Source organism: Lissotriton helveticus, chromosome 10 (assembly GCF_964261635.1).
Source record: "Lissotriton helveticus chromosome 10, aLisHel1.1, whole genome shotgun sequence".
Lineage (NCBI taxonomy): Eukaryota > Metazoa > Chordata > Amphibia > Caudata > Salamandridae > Lissotriton > Lissotriton helveticus.
The window spans coordinates 490,728,113-490,744,017 of NC_136071.1; the positions used below are offsets into that span (position 1 = coordinate 490,728,113).

At 46.4% G+C, this 15,905-nt stretch overlaps 2 protein-coding genes across 6 annotated transcripts in view; one reads left to right on the forward strand and one right to left on the reverse strand.

Moving 5' to 3' along the window:
• The window catches only part of SPSB3 (splA/ryanodine receptor domain and SOCS box containing 3), a 118,004-nt gene extending 112,357 nt beyond the window's left edge, over positions 1 to 5,647 (reverse strand). Inside the window, exon 1 of one of the 3 annotated variants that reach the window (XM_078662978.1) lies at positions 5,589 to 5,647. The gene's annotated coding sequence lies outside the window, so the exon portion shown is untranslated. Of the gene's footprint in view, positions 1 to 5,202; positions 5,568 to 5,588 lie in introns of those variants that run through there. The other 2 variants (XM_078662977.1, XM_078662975.1) reach the window with 2 other exon arrangements.
• Positions 1 to 15,905, forward strand: part of NUBP2 (NUBP iron-sulfur cluster assembly factor 2, cytosolic) — a 314,384-nt gene that overhangs the window by 170,496 nt on the left and 127,983 nt on the right. Inside the window, exon 1 of one of the 3 annotated variants that reach the window (XM_078662980.1) lies at positions 5,862 to 5,999. The exons of the other annotated variants lie outside the window; for them this stretch is intronic. Within the exon in view, the coding sequence (XP_078519106.1) occupies positions 5,993 to 5,999 (7 nt within the window). The 5' untranslated portion in view covers positions 5,862 to 5,992. Of the gene's footprint in view, positions 1 to 5,861; positions 6,000 to 15,905 lie in introns of those variants that run through there. 3 annotated transcript variants of the gene reach the window in all.

The window sequence follows — 15,905 nt, forward strand, 5'->3', positions numbered from 1 at the left end:
ACCACGTCCTCCACCACCACCACCACCACGTCCTCCACCACCACCACCACCACATCCTCCACCACCACCACCACGTCCTCCACCACCACCATCACCACGTCCTCCTCCACCACGTCCTCCACCACCACCACCACGTCCTCCACCACCACCACGTCCTCCACCACCACCACGTCCTCCACCACCACGTCCTCCACCACCACCACGTCCTCCTCCACCACCACGTCCTCCACCACCACCACGTCCTCCACCACCACCACGTCCTCCACCACCACCACGTCCTCCACCACCACCACCCCGCCCTCCACCACCACCACCACCCCGCCCTCCACCACCACCACCACCCCGCCCTCCACCACCACCACCAACCCCGCCCTCCACCACCACCACCAACCCCGCCCTCCACCACCACCCCGCCCTCCACCACCACCCCGCCCTCCACCACCACCCCGTCCTCCACCACCACCCCGTCCTCCACCACCACCCCGTCCTCCACCACCACCACCACCCCCCGTTCTCCACCACCACCACCACGTCCTCCACCACCACCACGTCCTCCACCACCACCACCACCAACACGTCCTCCACCACCACCACCACGTCCTCCACCACCACCACGTCCTCCACCACCACCATCACCACGTCCTCCACCACCACCACGTCCTCCACCACCACCATCACCACGTCCTCCACCACCACCATCACCACGTCCTCCACCACCACCACGTCCTCCACCACCACCACCACCACGTCCTCCACAACCACCACCACCACGTCCTCCACAACCACCACCACCACGTCCTCCACAACCACCACCACCACGTCCTCCACAACCACCACCACCATGTCCTCCACAACCACCACCATCACCACGTCCTCCACCACCACGTCCTCCTCCACCACCACCACCACCCAGTCCTCCACCACCACCATCACCACGTCCTCCACCACCACCACGTCCTCCACAACCACCACCACCACGTCCTCCACAACCACCACCACCACGTCCTCCACAACCACCACCACCACGTCCTCCACCACCACCACGTCCTCCACAACCACCACGTCCTCCACAACCACCACGTCCTCCACAACCACCACGTCCTCCACAACCACCACCACCATGTCCTCCACAACCACCACCATCACCACGTCCTCCACCACCACGTCCTCCTCCACCACCACGTCCTCCTCCACCACCACCACCCAGTCCTCCACCACCACCACCCCGTCCTCCACCACCACCCCGCCCTCCACCACCACCACCCCGTCCTCCACCACCACCCCGTCCTCCACCACCACCACCCCGTCCTCCACCACCACCACCACGTCCTCCACCACCACCACCACGTCCTCCACCACCACCACCACGTCCTCCACCACCACCACGTCCTCCACCACCACCACGTCCTCCACCACCACCACCCCGTCCTCCACCACCACCACCACCACGTCCACCACCACCACCACCCCGTCCTCCACCACCACCACGTCCTCCACCACCACCACCACGTCCTCCACCACCACCACCACGTCCTCCACCACCACCACCACGTCCTCCACCACCACCACCACGTCCTCCACCACCACCACCACGTCCTCCACCACCACCACCACGTCCTCCACCACCACCACGTCCTCCACCACCACCACGTCTTCCACCACCACCACCACGTCCTCCACCACCACCACGTCTTCCACCACCACCACCACGTCCTCCACCACCACCACGTCTTCCACCACCACCACGTCCTCCACCACCACCACACCACCACCACACACCTTCACCACCACCACCACACACCTTCACCACCACCACCACACACCTTCACCACCACCACCACACACCTTCACCACCACCACCACACACCTTCACCACCACCACCACGTCCACCTCACTCTATCGCCCCTCACTCTATCGCCCCTCACTCTATCGCCCCTCACTCTATCGCCCCTCACTCTATCGCCCCTCACTCTATCGCCCCTCACTCTATCGCCCCTCACTCTATCGCCCCTCACTCTATCGCCCCTCACTCTATCGCCCCTCACTCTATCGCCCCTCACTCTATCGCCCCTCACTCTATCGCCCCTCACTCTATCGCCCCTCACTCTATCACTCAGGGGCACCACAGCATCACTCAGGGGCACCACAGCATCACTCAGGGGCACCACAGCATCACTCAGGGGCACCACAGCATCACTCAGGGGCACCACAGCATCACTCAGGGGCACCACAGCATCACTCAGGGGCACCACAGCATCACTCAGGGGCACCACAGCATCACTCAGGGGCACCACAGCATCACTCAGGGGCACCACAGCATCACTCAGGGGCACCACAGCATCACTCAGGGGCACCACAGCATCACTCAGGGGCACCACAGCATCAGTCAACAACATCACTATGGGCTACCACAGCATCACTGAACGCCACAGCATCACTCGTCGCCACCATATCACTCAGCGCCACCACAGCATCAATATGTGCAACCATTCAACAACTGGTTCGAATATGTACTCTCAATGTTTCAAGCTTTGTTACAAATGTCACAAAAAGATGTTAATATTTCCATTCTGTTCTTGGATTTTCGTCACAATAAAATACACTGAACATAATCTTCACAAAAGTTATTTACAAAAGTGTAAGCTATTGCTATTATAAATTACAATAGCTTTTTATTTAGGTATTAATTTTTTAAAAAGCCATTGTTATTTGTAATATCAATACATCTAAGTCACCTAAATACAACACATATTGCCTTACAAATGCTGTAGGTGTCACATTTGCGTAAGTTAAAACTATTGGCATTGCAAATGACAAAGCTATTAATTTCGCTATTTTCAAAAGAAAGTCTCCCCTGCCTTGAAAGCCCTGCATTGGTTACCGGTTGCCAGAAGATCCACGTTTAAGCTGCTTTGTATCACCCACAAAGCAATACATGGAATAGGACCACTCTTCATCAGGAATAAAATCACCAAACACATTCAATAAAGGAACCTCCGCTCTAAAGGAGCATCTCGCCTCAAAATCCCACCATACAAGAAAAAAACTATGGGTGGCACATCCTTCTCTGTTCAAGCAGCCAAACTATGGAACTCTTTAGCCCCCCAACATAAGGTCCACGACAACCACTTTATCTTCAGAACACTACTCAAGATTTGGCTCTTCCACCACATAAGCACCATACGCAAACAGAAATTTACAGCATATCCCTCTGTATATAAGCATTTGTTTTCACTATAGATATGTACCTATCTTTGTGTATTACTTTGTATAAACATGTAAAATAATATGTTACGAGAAAAAATAATAAATAAATAAAAATCATCTTTGGTTTACATGTACATACTTCCATTGTGCATCTATGTACCTTCCATGTACTTGGATCTGTGTGTCCGTTACTTTTCTCCTGAAAAAGCATATCCAATGCACTACCCTATTTCTTATCCTGTGCCTCTATCAATATCTTTAATCTACATATACTTACCTCCTTTAAATATCTATATACTTTCAATGTACTTATGGATCTATATATTTATCACTTTCTTCTAATTTAGCATTTCCAATGCACTACCCTATTTCTCAGCCTATACCTCGCTCAATATATCTTATAGCTCAACCTTCGGACTCATCTCAAACTTCTTTCTATTACTCCTTCCAATGCACTACCCTATCTCTCATCCTATTCATCTATCAATACATCCTCTACATCCACTCTCTCATTTACCCAAACCCCATACCACTATGATCGCCAAAATAACCCTTTCTAAACTCTCTCCTACTCTCCCCCTCCTTGCATCATCTGACACCTTTTTACTAAACCGATCCCCTAAAACAAACCTTTCTAAACTCTTCCCTCTGACTCCTCCCCTCCAAAACTCTTTTTTACTCATCCAAAAGCCTCCTCCTACTGCAAAGACCTAAAAAAAAATAAAAAAAATCTTTCACTCTTTTATCCCTCCACTATCCTTTTCAATCAAAATTAACAGACTAACATGTTCACTTCTCAAATTCCATATTCAACTATACTCATATACTACCCAAATAACTGAATAACATATCCACTAATCAAATTACTTCATATTTATACTGTACTAGTTTTCAACACTAATCCTTTATGGGTTCCGGAGTAGCGCAGAAAAGCACTTCAACACCCATCAGGGGAACAAGTGCTATATGAATGCAAATATTTCTTCCCCTTTTATCCCTCTGCTATTCTTCTAACTCCAAGTAACTGACTAATATTCATCACTGAAATTACTTAATATTTCACCATATTAATTCACCACTAATCCTTTATAGGCTTCCTGAATAGCGTGCGTCAACAAGCGCTACATAAATACAAACCTTTGTCCTCCTCTATCCTTCTGCAATCATTCCAAATACAAATAACTGACTAACCTATCCACCACTTAAAATGTACTTGCATGTTTCACTATACTAATTCAACACTAATCCTCTATGGGTCCCGGAGTAGCGGGCTACTCGCAGAAAAAAAAAATCGCTTTGACGCCTCATCAGGGGTAGTAAGTGCTATATAAATGCAATTACAATGCGAGACCTATTGTATTGCAAATGCTTGTTTTTAATCAAGCACGAGTGATACCTCACACCCAAAGTTTGAATTCAGGATCCGGTGGCTCACAAAGAAGGAATGTGAGGAAACACGGTGGTCAACATAACTTCTGCAACAAATGCAAAACAAACATTACACAAAATATAAGCTCTTGTGTATCAGAAGCCAAACAGGTTTAAGGGCAGAATGAGCTGCGGGCCGAGGTCACAAAACATTTCCCCAAAGTAGCACCCTTCCCGTGGATTGAACCATCGCCTAGCAATTCATGCCTGCAACGTAGTGGACGTCAAGGGCGGTGGGTATGTTCTATACTAAACTCCATACCAATCACTATCACACTAAGTGAAGAGTAAGGAGCAGCAATGGGAACTGTTTAAATAGAGTCAGTTTATAACGCGTATAATGTCTCAGTAATGTACGTGATGAACACAAACAAATACGATGATTTAAAGAATAAAATGCATTAAATGTTCAAGAGTAGTCTACACGGAAAGAAAATAATTTGGGGGTCCTGCCATACTCCAAGTCGGTTACTGTCAAGTAAATACCACTTATTTTCAAGCTGAGCTAACGATGTCAAAGCTTGTTTGTTTATAGCATGGCGCTCACTATACCGTCCATTCCGTACCATGGTTAGCACTCCAGCGTTACATAAAAAAAACTGTTGAACTTTCCTTAGCCCAATCCAAAATGGCTACCACGTTCAAGACGGTTCTAGGTTTTGCCGACGCGACGGGTTCGACGCCGTCAAATCTGATGCATCGAAACAGCCACATAGGACTCATCGAGTTCCTCGGCGTGTGGCAGTACGAAATCGGGCGCACCGCATCAACTCTTCTCTGACTGTCCTACCCCAAGCGCTAACCCAAAGTCTTCTGTACCCTCCCACTGCCTTGCTCACCCAGCCAGTGTTCCCCCGCCTCTCTGCACCTCTCAGCCGATGTGCGTCTCTACACCTCCTTCCCGACGACAGTCAGCGTCCATCCCATAAAACGCCCTTGCCCCCCACCTCACCTCCTCTGTGTCACTTCCAATCATGCCCTTCTTCTGGTACCGCCCACTAAGCTCAAGCTCCACCTCCGTTCCAACCCATGTGGTTCACTTTACCTTCCAAGCGCCCCAACTCTCTCAGCCCGTTCGTCGCCTATTCTACATTCGCCACTCCCTCTGACCGTCCCCATCAAAACTGTATGAGTACACCGCTCACGCTAGATCCGTACGCATGCGGTTAAGGTCTAACGCGCATGCGTTGACCGAGTACTACACTAGACTAAAACACCCCCAACTTGGCGTTAGGGCTTGTAATTGGTCCATTCACTGATACCAGTAGGGTGTGGGCGTTCCTGAAAGTGCGTCCAAATCCGCTGATTGGATAGCCGGATTGACACATCTCGGTATAAACCGGAAGACTCTAGAACATGGAGGGTGAGTGTGGACTGCGTGATGGCTTATAAGTGGCTTGTACGGAATTAACGCTTTAGTGTCATGTATGAAAGTAGAGTTTCTAGTATGTGTATGTTGCAAAGTATTGGGAAGAAGTCATACATGCAGTGCTGGAAATTGAAACTTTTACCCTGAAGGCTATACTTTCGGGATCGTGGTGTGTGTTTTGTATGGTCGTTGGTAGAAAGAGTACTGTTTGGTTGTGTTTTTTTCAGGCAGCCGCTGTCTGGAATTGGCGTGGAAGTGGTTTAGCCCTGAGGGCCTAGATGCTTGTTTTAGGGTCGGTTTCCTACAAAAGGGGGGGAGGGTAGTTAGTGAATATTTATTTTATTTTAAAAGTTGTATATAGCGCTAGCTCGACCCCTAGGTATCGGAGCTTTTTACGTACACACTGTAAAAAAAAAAAACAGAAGGAAATTGCATTACATAATAGGCAGGTGTAATGATATGCCTTATACTAGGCACGAAGAATCGGGAGGCACTAGGTTGTGGTAGTGATTATATACTTATTTATTTAGCACAGAACGGGAGAGCGCCGAGCGTCCGACGTTCTCCACCACTTTCGTTTTTCACTCTCTGCGCGCATGCGTAGACGCTTCCCATCTCGCGTCCTCGCGCGCTACGTCATGACGTAGCACGCGAAAACTAGAGCGCAAATCTACATATCTCCCTCTTTTATTAACAACAGAAACAATGTCATTGAAAGTCCCTCAGGATGCTTAACTTCCCCCCAGTTCAAAGTCTCGGAAGCGGGTGGGCCTTATCACCACCTTGCCTGCCCGTGTGCGTCTTACCGGAGTGGAGAGGGCTTCCCCGGTGCCATTCTCTGCAGGGCTCATCACCTTGTCTCTCAGGGTACCCGGCTCTTCTCTCTTCGGGGTCACACTCTCCCCTTCTTGTTGTTCTCCCGTCTCCGGCATTCCCTGGTCTCCAAACTCCTCTCGGTTTCCGTCTGCTCCCGGATATTTTTCTTCCGCAGGGGTACTTCCCTCATTCTCTCTTTGTCTTTGGTCTTGTTGTGTCCTCCCGTTCTCTTCCGGGGACCATTGTAGGATCTTGTTGCATTTGGACATGCGGTCTTTGGACCACACATTTCCTCACTGAGCAGTGCTGCCCTATCGTATACTTCTTTCACTTGTAGCGGTTGACTGTATTAGCTGTCTCCTTTTTTAGGTCTCGCTGGCGTTGCAGCGCGAAGCGCTGCCGCCAACGAGACTTATAACGCCAGCGAGACTTATAGCTGCCTTGCTAGGCCCCAAGGGAGTCAGAGCTGTGCACGAGCCGCTACAGACCTGGGCACGAGCCGACTCAGGTCTGTGAACGCCAACGTGCACGCTCACGGCGTCACGCTCCCGCCCTCCGGCGTCTCTTCCGAGGCGCGCTCCAGACCGACGGGCTCCACTGCAGGCTCCAGAGCGACGTCAGGTAGGCTGTATTTCCCCCTTGTTTTAACCAGGAACCATTTTCTCTAGCTACAACCATGTGAGATAGGAAAACCTGTTCATCTTTATTCTGCTGCCCCATCACTCGGCAATTCACCAAAGAAAAGCCTGCTTCTTTGTCTGCTGATCTCGTTGCACTGCTGTGCTGTTTCCTGTTCTATATGGTCACATAGTATTGTGCCCCCTACTTCTATCTCTTCTGATTGCCAATCGTTCATCTAGTGTATTTTGTTAAGGGTGCTGTGCAACATTTGCTTCCATTTCAGGGCGCTTTTTGCAGAAGAGTGAGGAACCAGAGGGATGGGCAGTGTGGCAGAATTACGTGGGAAGTCAGTGGGCTTTCTTTGCTTGACTTGGGTGGCGTTTTTCCTGCTTTACTGATTCGTAAGGCCATGATCTGGGTGAGCAGGTGGCAAGACCGGGCTTCTGTATTTTATGTTGCAGGAACTATCCTTGTGGATTGGAGAGGAGGCTATTAGAGGTAGGCCTTATATGGCAGACTGAAAAAACTTAGATAAGTAGCTTACAATGTGGTCAGGCAGGGCACTTTGGACTAACCAGAGGTTCTTGAGCTGTATCCTTTCTTTAATTGTTTGAAAACGTGTGGTTTTCAATGCTGGCGTATTGTGATCATGACACTGTAACTCATATGAGCCTGGTCGAGTCGTTTTTGACTCGCTGAGGTTTGAAGAGTTCCTTGTTGAGCATCTTTTATGTTAAAGTTGACATTGTTCTGCCCACGATAGTGACGAAGAGTCTGAAAGTTTGAGTTTTGGATCACAAGAGCCGCAGGTTAAGGTAGGGCAGTGTGGGTGGATATGTCAAGCTAATAGTTTAGTGAAGCTTGGGGCTTGTCAAGAGCCAAGGTAATACGTTGAGATGGAGATCATGTGCTGTACATGATCCTCGCGGCGGGATGCCTGACTTTCACCCTGTGGACACCCTGTTGGGGCTTCTCACAGGGGAATACCAGGACGGGTTCCCTAGGCAAGCGCCAGGATGCCCTTTGTGGTGACAGGTTGCGCTATATAAGTATACCTACATTTACATTTATTTACATAGTGTGGACCGGTAGCTCTTCAGGAGGTGGGGCATTTCTGGGTGATGGGTGAGGTGACAGGCCATCCAAAGGCGGTGAGATGTTTCTTAGGAGTAATCGTGCTTGAGGGTGATGTTGGATGTGCTTTTCAGAACGTTTTGGCCCTTGCTGGGTTTTAGTGCCTATGCCACCTATAAAGGGGCAGAAGTAATTATTTACTAACACTGGGTGTGATATCATGTTAAAGTGCCAATGGTTCAGCTTCTGTTCATTGTTGCAGGTGATGGATAGGTGATGTTTAAACTTGTTAGTCGGAATAGTGCCCTGTAGTAAGTGCACACTGGGCTTGCATGGGCTCCTGAGTGCTGCTCTTGCTCAAAATCTGGTGATGATCGACAGGATGGATACATTGGGTAAAAGTGTGGGATGAAACCGATGGGAGTTTGGATAAATTAGTTTCAATGACCAGATTCTTGCAGTTACAGAATAGTTGCATAGCCTGTGCCCAGCTGGTCCCATTTTTTGGTATTAATTATGAATCCATTATTCCACCATGGTCGCCAGGGCATAGGGTGGGCCAGACTTAAAGGACCATAAGCTTGTATAGGAGACTAGAACAGCTTCCCAAAGTCCTCCGCTTCTGTTCCAGTAGTATTGTGTTAGTTTTACCACGTGCCTATTGCAGGTTCTTTGAAGCATGATTGTTTTGACGTACCCTCCTTTGGTGGTTATGATGGTGGCACTATGTAATTCATGTGATGAGTTGTGGCAATTTTATAAAAAGTGTGCTAAGAGGGAGAATCCCTCCAAGCTGGCGGGAGCACTTTGCTGGAAACTGTGATGTTTCTCAAAAGATTTGACCAAGTCATAAAGTTATCCCACTTAATGCGTGGTTGTAGTTTATAAGGGAAGACTTTTACGCGCATGTTACTCGAGTGAATGCACCATGGTAAAAGACTTGTCTTTTTAAGCAATACAGCAACGCACTGATGTTTTAGCCAGCATTAGTATATTGATTCGTCATAGCTGGTGTCTATTTTTAGGTCTCGCTGGCGGTGGACTTATAGTCACCGTGTTTGCCTCCAAGGGAGACAGACCTGGAGACAGACCTGTGCACGAGCCGATTGTAGTATGGGCAAGCGCTTCACAGTGGAACAGCTTGTGCGCCACAAGTAACAATTATCACAGCATGAGACCCCACTTATCACAGCATGTCAACAGGCGCCCCAGGCTGCTGGAGCACTCAACTATAATTAATGTGCAGTTGAGTGCTCCAGCAGCGTGGGGCGCCTGTCTGCATGCTGTGATAATTATCACTTTGGGGCCTCATGCTGTGATAATTAGGGCGGCATGCTCTATTTGCAGCACTGAACATTTTCAAAGAAGGCGAAGCAGCGACATTCATTGGAGACACTCGCCCTCACCCCCCTCACTCGCCCTCACCCCCTCACCCCCCCTGACCCCTCACACACCTCCTCACCCTCACACCCCCTCACTCTCACACACCCTCACTCTCACACACCCTCACTCTCACACACCCTCACCCTCACTCACCCTCTCACCCTCACTCACCCTCTCACCCTCTCACCCTCACTCACCCTCTCACCCTCACTCACCCTCTCACCCTCTCTCACCCTCTCACCCCCTCTCACCCTCACACCCCCTCACCTTCACACACCCTCACTCACCCTCACACCCCTCACCCCCGCACCCCCCTCACTACCCCTCAACCACCCTCACACCCCCTCACCCTCACACCCCCTCACCCTCACACCCCTCACATACCCTCACACACCCTCACTCACCCTCACTCACCCTCACACACCCTCACACCCCCTCACCCTCACACCCCCTCACTCTCACACCCCTCACCCTCACACCCTCACACACCCTCACTCACTCTCCCCTCACCCTCACACCCCCTTACCCTCGCACACCATCACCCTAAAAAATCCTCACACACACTCACACACACACCCTCACATACCCTCACCAGCATAGCATAACAAAACATAGCATAGCATAACGAAACACAGCATAGCATAACAAACAAAAGCATAGGATAGCAAAAGCACAGCATAACAAAACAAAGCATAGGATAGCAAAAAAAACATAGCATAACAAAACAAAACATAGCATAGCAAAACACAACATAGCATAGCATAACAAAACACAACAAAACATTGCATAGCATAACAAAACATAGCATAACAAAACAAAACAAAGCATAACAAAACAAAGCATAGCAAAACAAAACATATCATAGTAAAAGAACAAAACATAGCATAGCATAACATAACACAACAAAACATAGCAGAACAAAACATAGCATAACATAACATAAAACAATGCATAGCATAACAAAACAGCATAACAAAACATAGCAAAACACAGCAAAACATAGAATAGCATAACAAAACAAACCATAGCATAACATAACAAAGAATAGCAAAACAAAACATAGCATAGTAAAACAAAACATAGCATAGTAAAACAAAACATAGCATAGCATAACATAACAACAAAATAGCAGAAGAAAACAGCATAACATAACAAAACATAGCATAACATAACATAAAACAAAGCATAGCATAACAAAACATAGCATAACAAAACATAGCAAAACACAACAAAATATAGCATAGCATAACTAAACACAACAAAACTTGGCATACATAACAAAACACAGCATTGCAAAGCATAGCAAAACATAGCATAGCATAAGAAAACACAACAAAACAGCATAACAAAACACAACATAGCATAGCATAACAAAACAAAGCTTAGCATAACAAAACATAGTATAACAAAGCATAGCATAGCATAACAAAACATAGCATAACAAAACATAGCATAGCAAAACAAAGCCTAGCATAATAAAACACAACAAAACATAGCATAGCATAACAAATCATAGCAAAACACAACAAAGCATAGCATAACAAAACAAAGCATAGGATAGCAAAACTAAGCATAGCATAGCATAACAAAACATAGCATAACAAAACATTGCATAACATGACAAAACATAGCATAACAAAACACAACAAAACATAGCACAGCATAACAAAACATATCCTAGCAAAACAAAGCATAGCATAATAAAACACAACATATAGCATAGCATAACAAAACATAGCATAACAAAGCATAGCATAGCAAAACATAGCATAGCATAACAAAACATAGCATAGCATAACAAAACATAGCATAGCAAAACAAAGCATAGCATAACACAACGTAACAGCATAGCATAGCATAACAAACACAACAAAACATAGCATATCATAACAAAACAAAGCATAGGATAGCAAAACATAGCATAATAAAACAAAGCATAACAAAACATTGCATAGCGTAACAAAACAGCATAACATAACAAAACATAGCATAGCAAAACAAAACACAACACATAACAAAACATAGCAAAACACAACAAAACATAGCATAGCTTAACAAAACACAAAGCATTGCATAGCATAACAAAACAAAGCATAGGATAGGATAGCAAAAAAACAGCATAGCATAACAAAACAAAGCATAGAATAGCAAAACAAAACATTGCATAACATAACAAAACAGCATAACATAACAAAATATAGCATAGCATAACAAAACACAACAACACATAGCATAACAAAACATAGCATAGCTTAACAAAACACAACAAAACATAGCATAACAAAACAAAACATATCATAGCCTAGCAAAACATAGCATAGCATACCAAACACAACAAAACCTAGCCTAGCATAACAAAACATAGCATAGCAAAACAAAGCATAACACACACAACCATACACACACAACCACGCACACACAACCACATCCACACACACAACCACAACCACACACAACTATCCTATCTATCTATCTATCTATCTATCTATCTATCTATCTATCTATCTATCTATCTATCTATCGCCCTCACTCTATCTATCTATCTCCCTCACTCTATCTGTCTTATCGATCTATCACCCTCACTCTGTCTATCGATCTATCGCCCTCACTCTATCTGTCTATCTATCTATCGCCCTCACTCTATCTGTCTATCTATCGCCCTCACTCTATCTATCAGCCTCACTCTATCTATCTATCTATCTATCTATCTATCTATCTATCTATCACCTTCACTCTATCGCCCTCACTCTATCTATCGCCCTCACTTCATCTATCTACCTATCTACCTATCGCCCTCTATCTATCTATCTATCTATCTATCTATCTATCTATCTATCGGCCTCACTCTATCTATCTATCAATCTATCTATCTTTTGCCCTCACTCTATCTATCGCCCTCACTCTATCTATCTATCTATCGCCCTCACTCTATCTTGCTATCGCCCTCACTCTATCTATCTATCTATTGCCCTCACCCTCACTCTATCTATCTATCTATCTATCGCCCTCACTCGATCGCCCTCACTCTATCTATCGCCCTCACTCTATCTATCTATCTATCTATCTATCTATCGCCTTCACTCTATCGCCCTCACTCTATCTATCTATCTATCGGCCTCACTCTATCTATCGCCCTCACTCTATCTATCGCCCTCACTCTATCTATCGCCCTCACTCTATCTATCGCCCTCACTCTATCTATCGCCCTCACTCTATCTATCGCCCTAACTCTATCTATCTAATCGCCCTCACTCTATCTATCTATCTATATATCGCCTTCACTCTATCTATCGCCCTCACTCTATCGCCCTCACTCTATCTATCAATGTATCTATCTATCTATCAGCCTCACTCTATCAATCTATCTATCGCCCTTCCTCTATCTATCGGCCTCACTCTATCAATCTATCTATGGCCCTCACTCTATCTATGGCCCTCACTCTATCTATGGCCCTCACTCTATCTATCTATCTGTCGCCCTCACTCTATCTCTCTTTCTATCTATCGCCCTCACTCTATCTATCGCCCTCACTCTATCTATCGCCCTCACTCTATCTATCGCCCTCACTCTATCTATCGCCCTCACTCTATCTATCGCCCTCACTCTACCTATCGCCCTCACTCTACCTATCGCCCTCACTCTACCTATCGCCCTCACTCTACCTATCGCCCTCACTCTACCTATCGCCCTCACTCTACCTATCGCCCTCACTCAACCTATCGCCCTCACTCAACCTATCGCCCTCACTCAACCTATCGCCCTCACTCAACCTATCGCCCTCACTCAACCTATCGCCCTCACTCAACCTATCGCCCTCACTCAACCTATCGCCCTCACTCAACCTATCGCCCTCACTCAACCTATCGCCCTCACTCAACCGATCGCCCTCACTCTATCTATGGCCCTCACTCTATCTATCTATCTGTCGCCCTCACTCTATCTCTCTTTCTATCTATCGCCCTCACTTTATCGCCCTCACTCTATCTATCTATTGCCCTCACTATCTATCTCTCACCCTCACTCTATCTATCTATCTATCTATTGCCCTCACTATCTATCTATCACCCTCACTCTATCTATTGCCCTCACTATCTATCGCCCTCACTCTATCTATCTATCTATCTATCTATCTATCTATCTATCTATCTATCTATCTATCGCCTTTACTCTATCGCCCTAACTCTATCTATCTATCGCCCTCACTCTATCTATCGCCCTCACTCTATCTATCGCCCTCACTCTATCTATCGCCCTCACTCTATCTATCTATCACCCTCACTCTATCTGTCTATCGATCTATCGCCCTCACTCTATCTGTCTATCTATCTATCGCCCTCACTCTATCTGTCTATCTATCGCCCTCACTCTATCTGTCTATCTATCGCCCTCACTCTACCTATCGCCCTCACTCTACCTATCGCCCTCACTCAACCTATCGCCCTCACTCAACCTATCGCCCTCACTCAACCTATCGCCCTCACTCAACCTATCGCCCTCACTCAACCTATCGCCCTCACTCAACCTATCGCCCTCACTCTATCTATCTATCGCCCTCACTCTATCTATCTATCACCCTCACTCTATCTATCTATCTATTGCCCTCACTATCTATCTATCACCCTCACTCTTTCTATCTATTGCCCTCACTATCTATCTATCGCCCTCACTCTATCTATCTATCTATCTAGCGCCTTCACTCTATCGCCCTAACTCTATCTATCTATCGCCCTCACTCTATCTATCTAAACGCCCTCTCTCTATCTATCTATCTATCTATCTATCTATCTATCTATCTATCTATCTATCTATCTATCTATCTATCTATCGCCCTCATTCTATTTATCTAGATACTGATCGCCATCACTCTATCTGTTAGCTATCTATCGCCCTCACTCTGTCTATCTATCTATCTATCTATCTATCTCGCTCACTCAATCTCTCTATCGCCCTCACTCTATCGCCCTCCCCCTCCCTCTATCTATCTATCGCCCTCACTCTATCTATCTATCGCCCTCACTCTATCTATCTATCGCCCTCACTCTATCTATCTATCCCACTCACTCTATCTATCGCATCACCACAGCATCACTCAGCACCACCACAGCATCACTAAGGGGCACAACAACATGACTATGCGCTACCACAGGATCATTGAATGCCACAGCATCACTAGTCGCCACCACAACATCACTCAGCGCCACCACAGCATCAATCTGTGCAACCATTCAACAACAACTGGGTCAAATATGTTCTCTCAATGTTTCAAGCTTTATTACAAATGTCACAAAAAGAGGTTAGTATTTCACTTCTGTTCTTGGATTTTCGTCACAATAAAATACACTGAACATATTCTTCACAAAAGTTATTTACAAAAGTTTAAGCTATTGCCATTATAAATTACAATAACTTTTATTTGAGTATTAATTATTAAAAAAATTAAAAGCCATTGTTATTTGTAATATCAATACATCCAAGTCACGTGAATACAACACATATTGCATTACAAATGCTATAGGTGTCACAAGTTATCACTATTGGCATTGTAAATGACAAAGCTATTATTTTTGCTATTTTCAAAACCAATACATAAATAAAAAATGTGTCATTTACAATACCAATAGCTCAAACTTTCCTAATGCGAGACCTTATGCATTGCAAATGCTTGTTTCTTAGTACCGCTAATTTGACTCTCACCCATTCCCCTCTCTCAAGGGCTGTTTCCTTCACATTTCTCCTCTGGTTGTAGTGCTCGGTGTATATCCTCTGGGCCTTCTCTAGGTTGTGCTACACCACTGCAGGAGACCACTTGCTAGTGATAGTCTTTTCCCTCCATGCTACATTGTCCTTGGTGAAGGGGGTGTCTTCCTCTCAAGATTTGGAAAGGGCTGTACCCAGTGCTGGTGGGGGTGATGCGGTAGGCCCGTATCATACTTTGTACTTCTTTCTCCCAGTCTTTGCCCATCGTGATGGCAGCTTGGATGGACCCCATTATGACTCTATTGAAC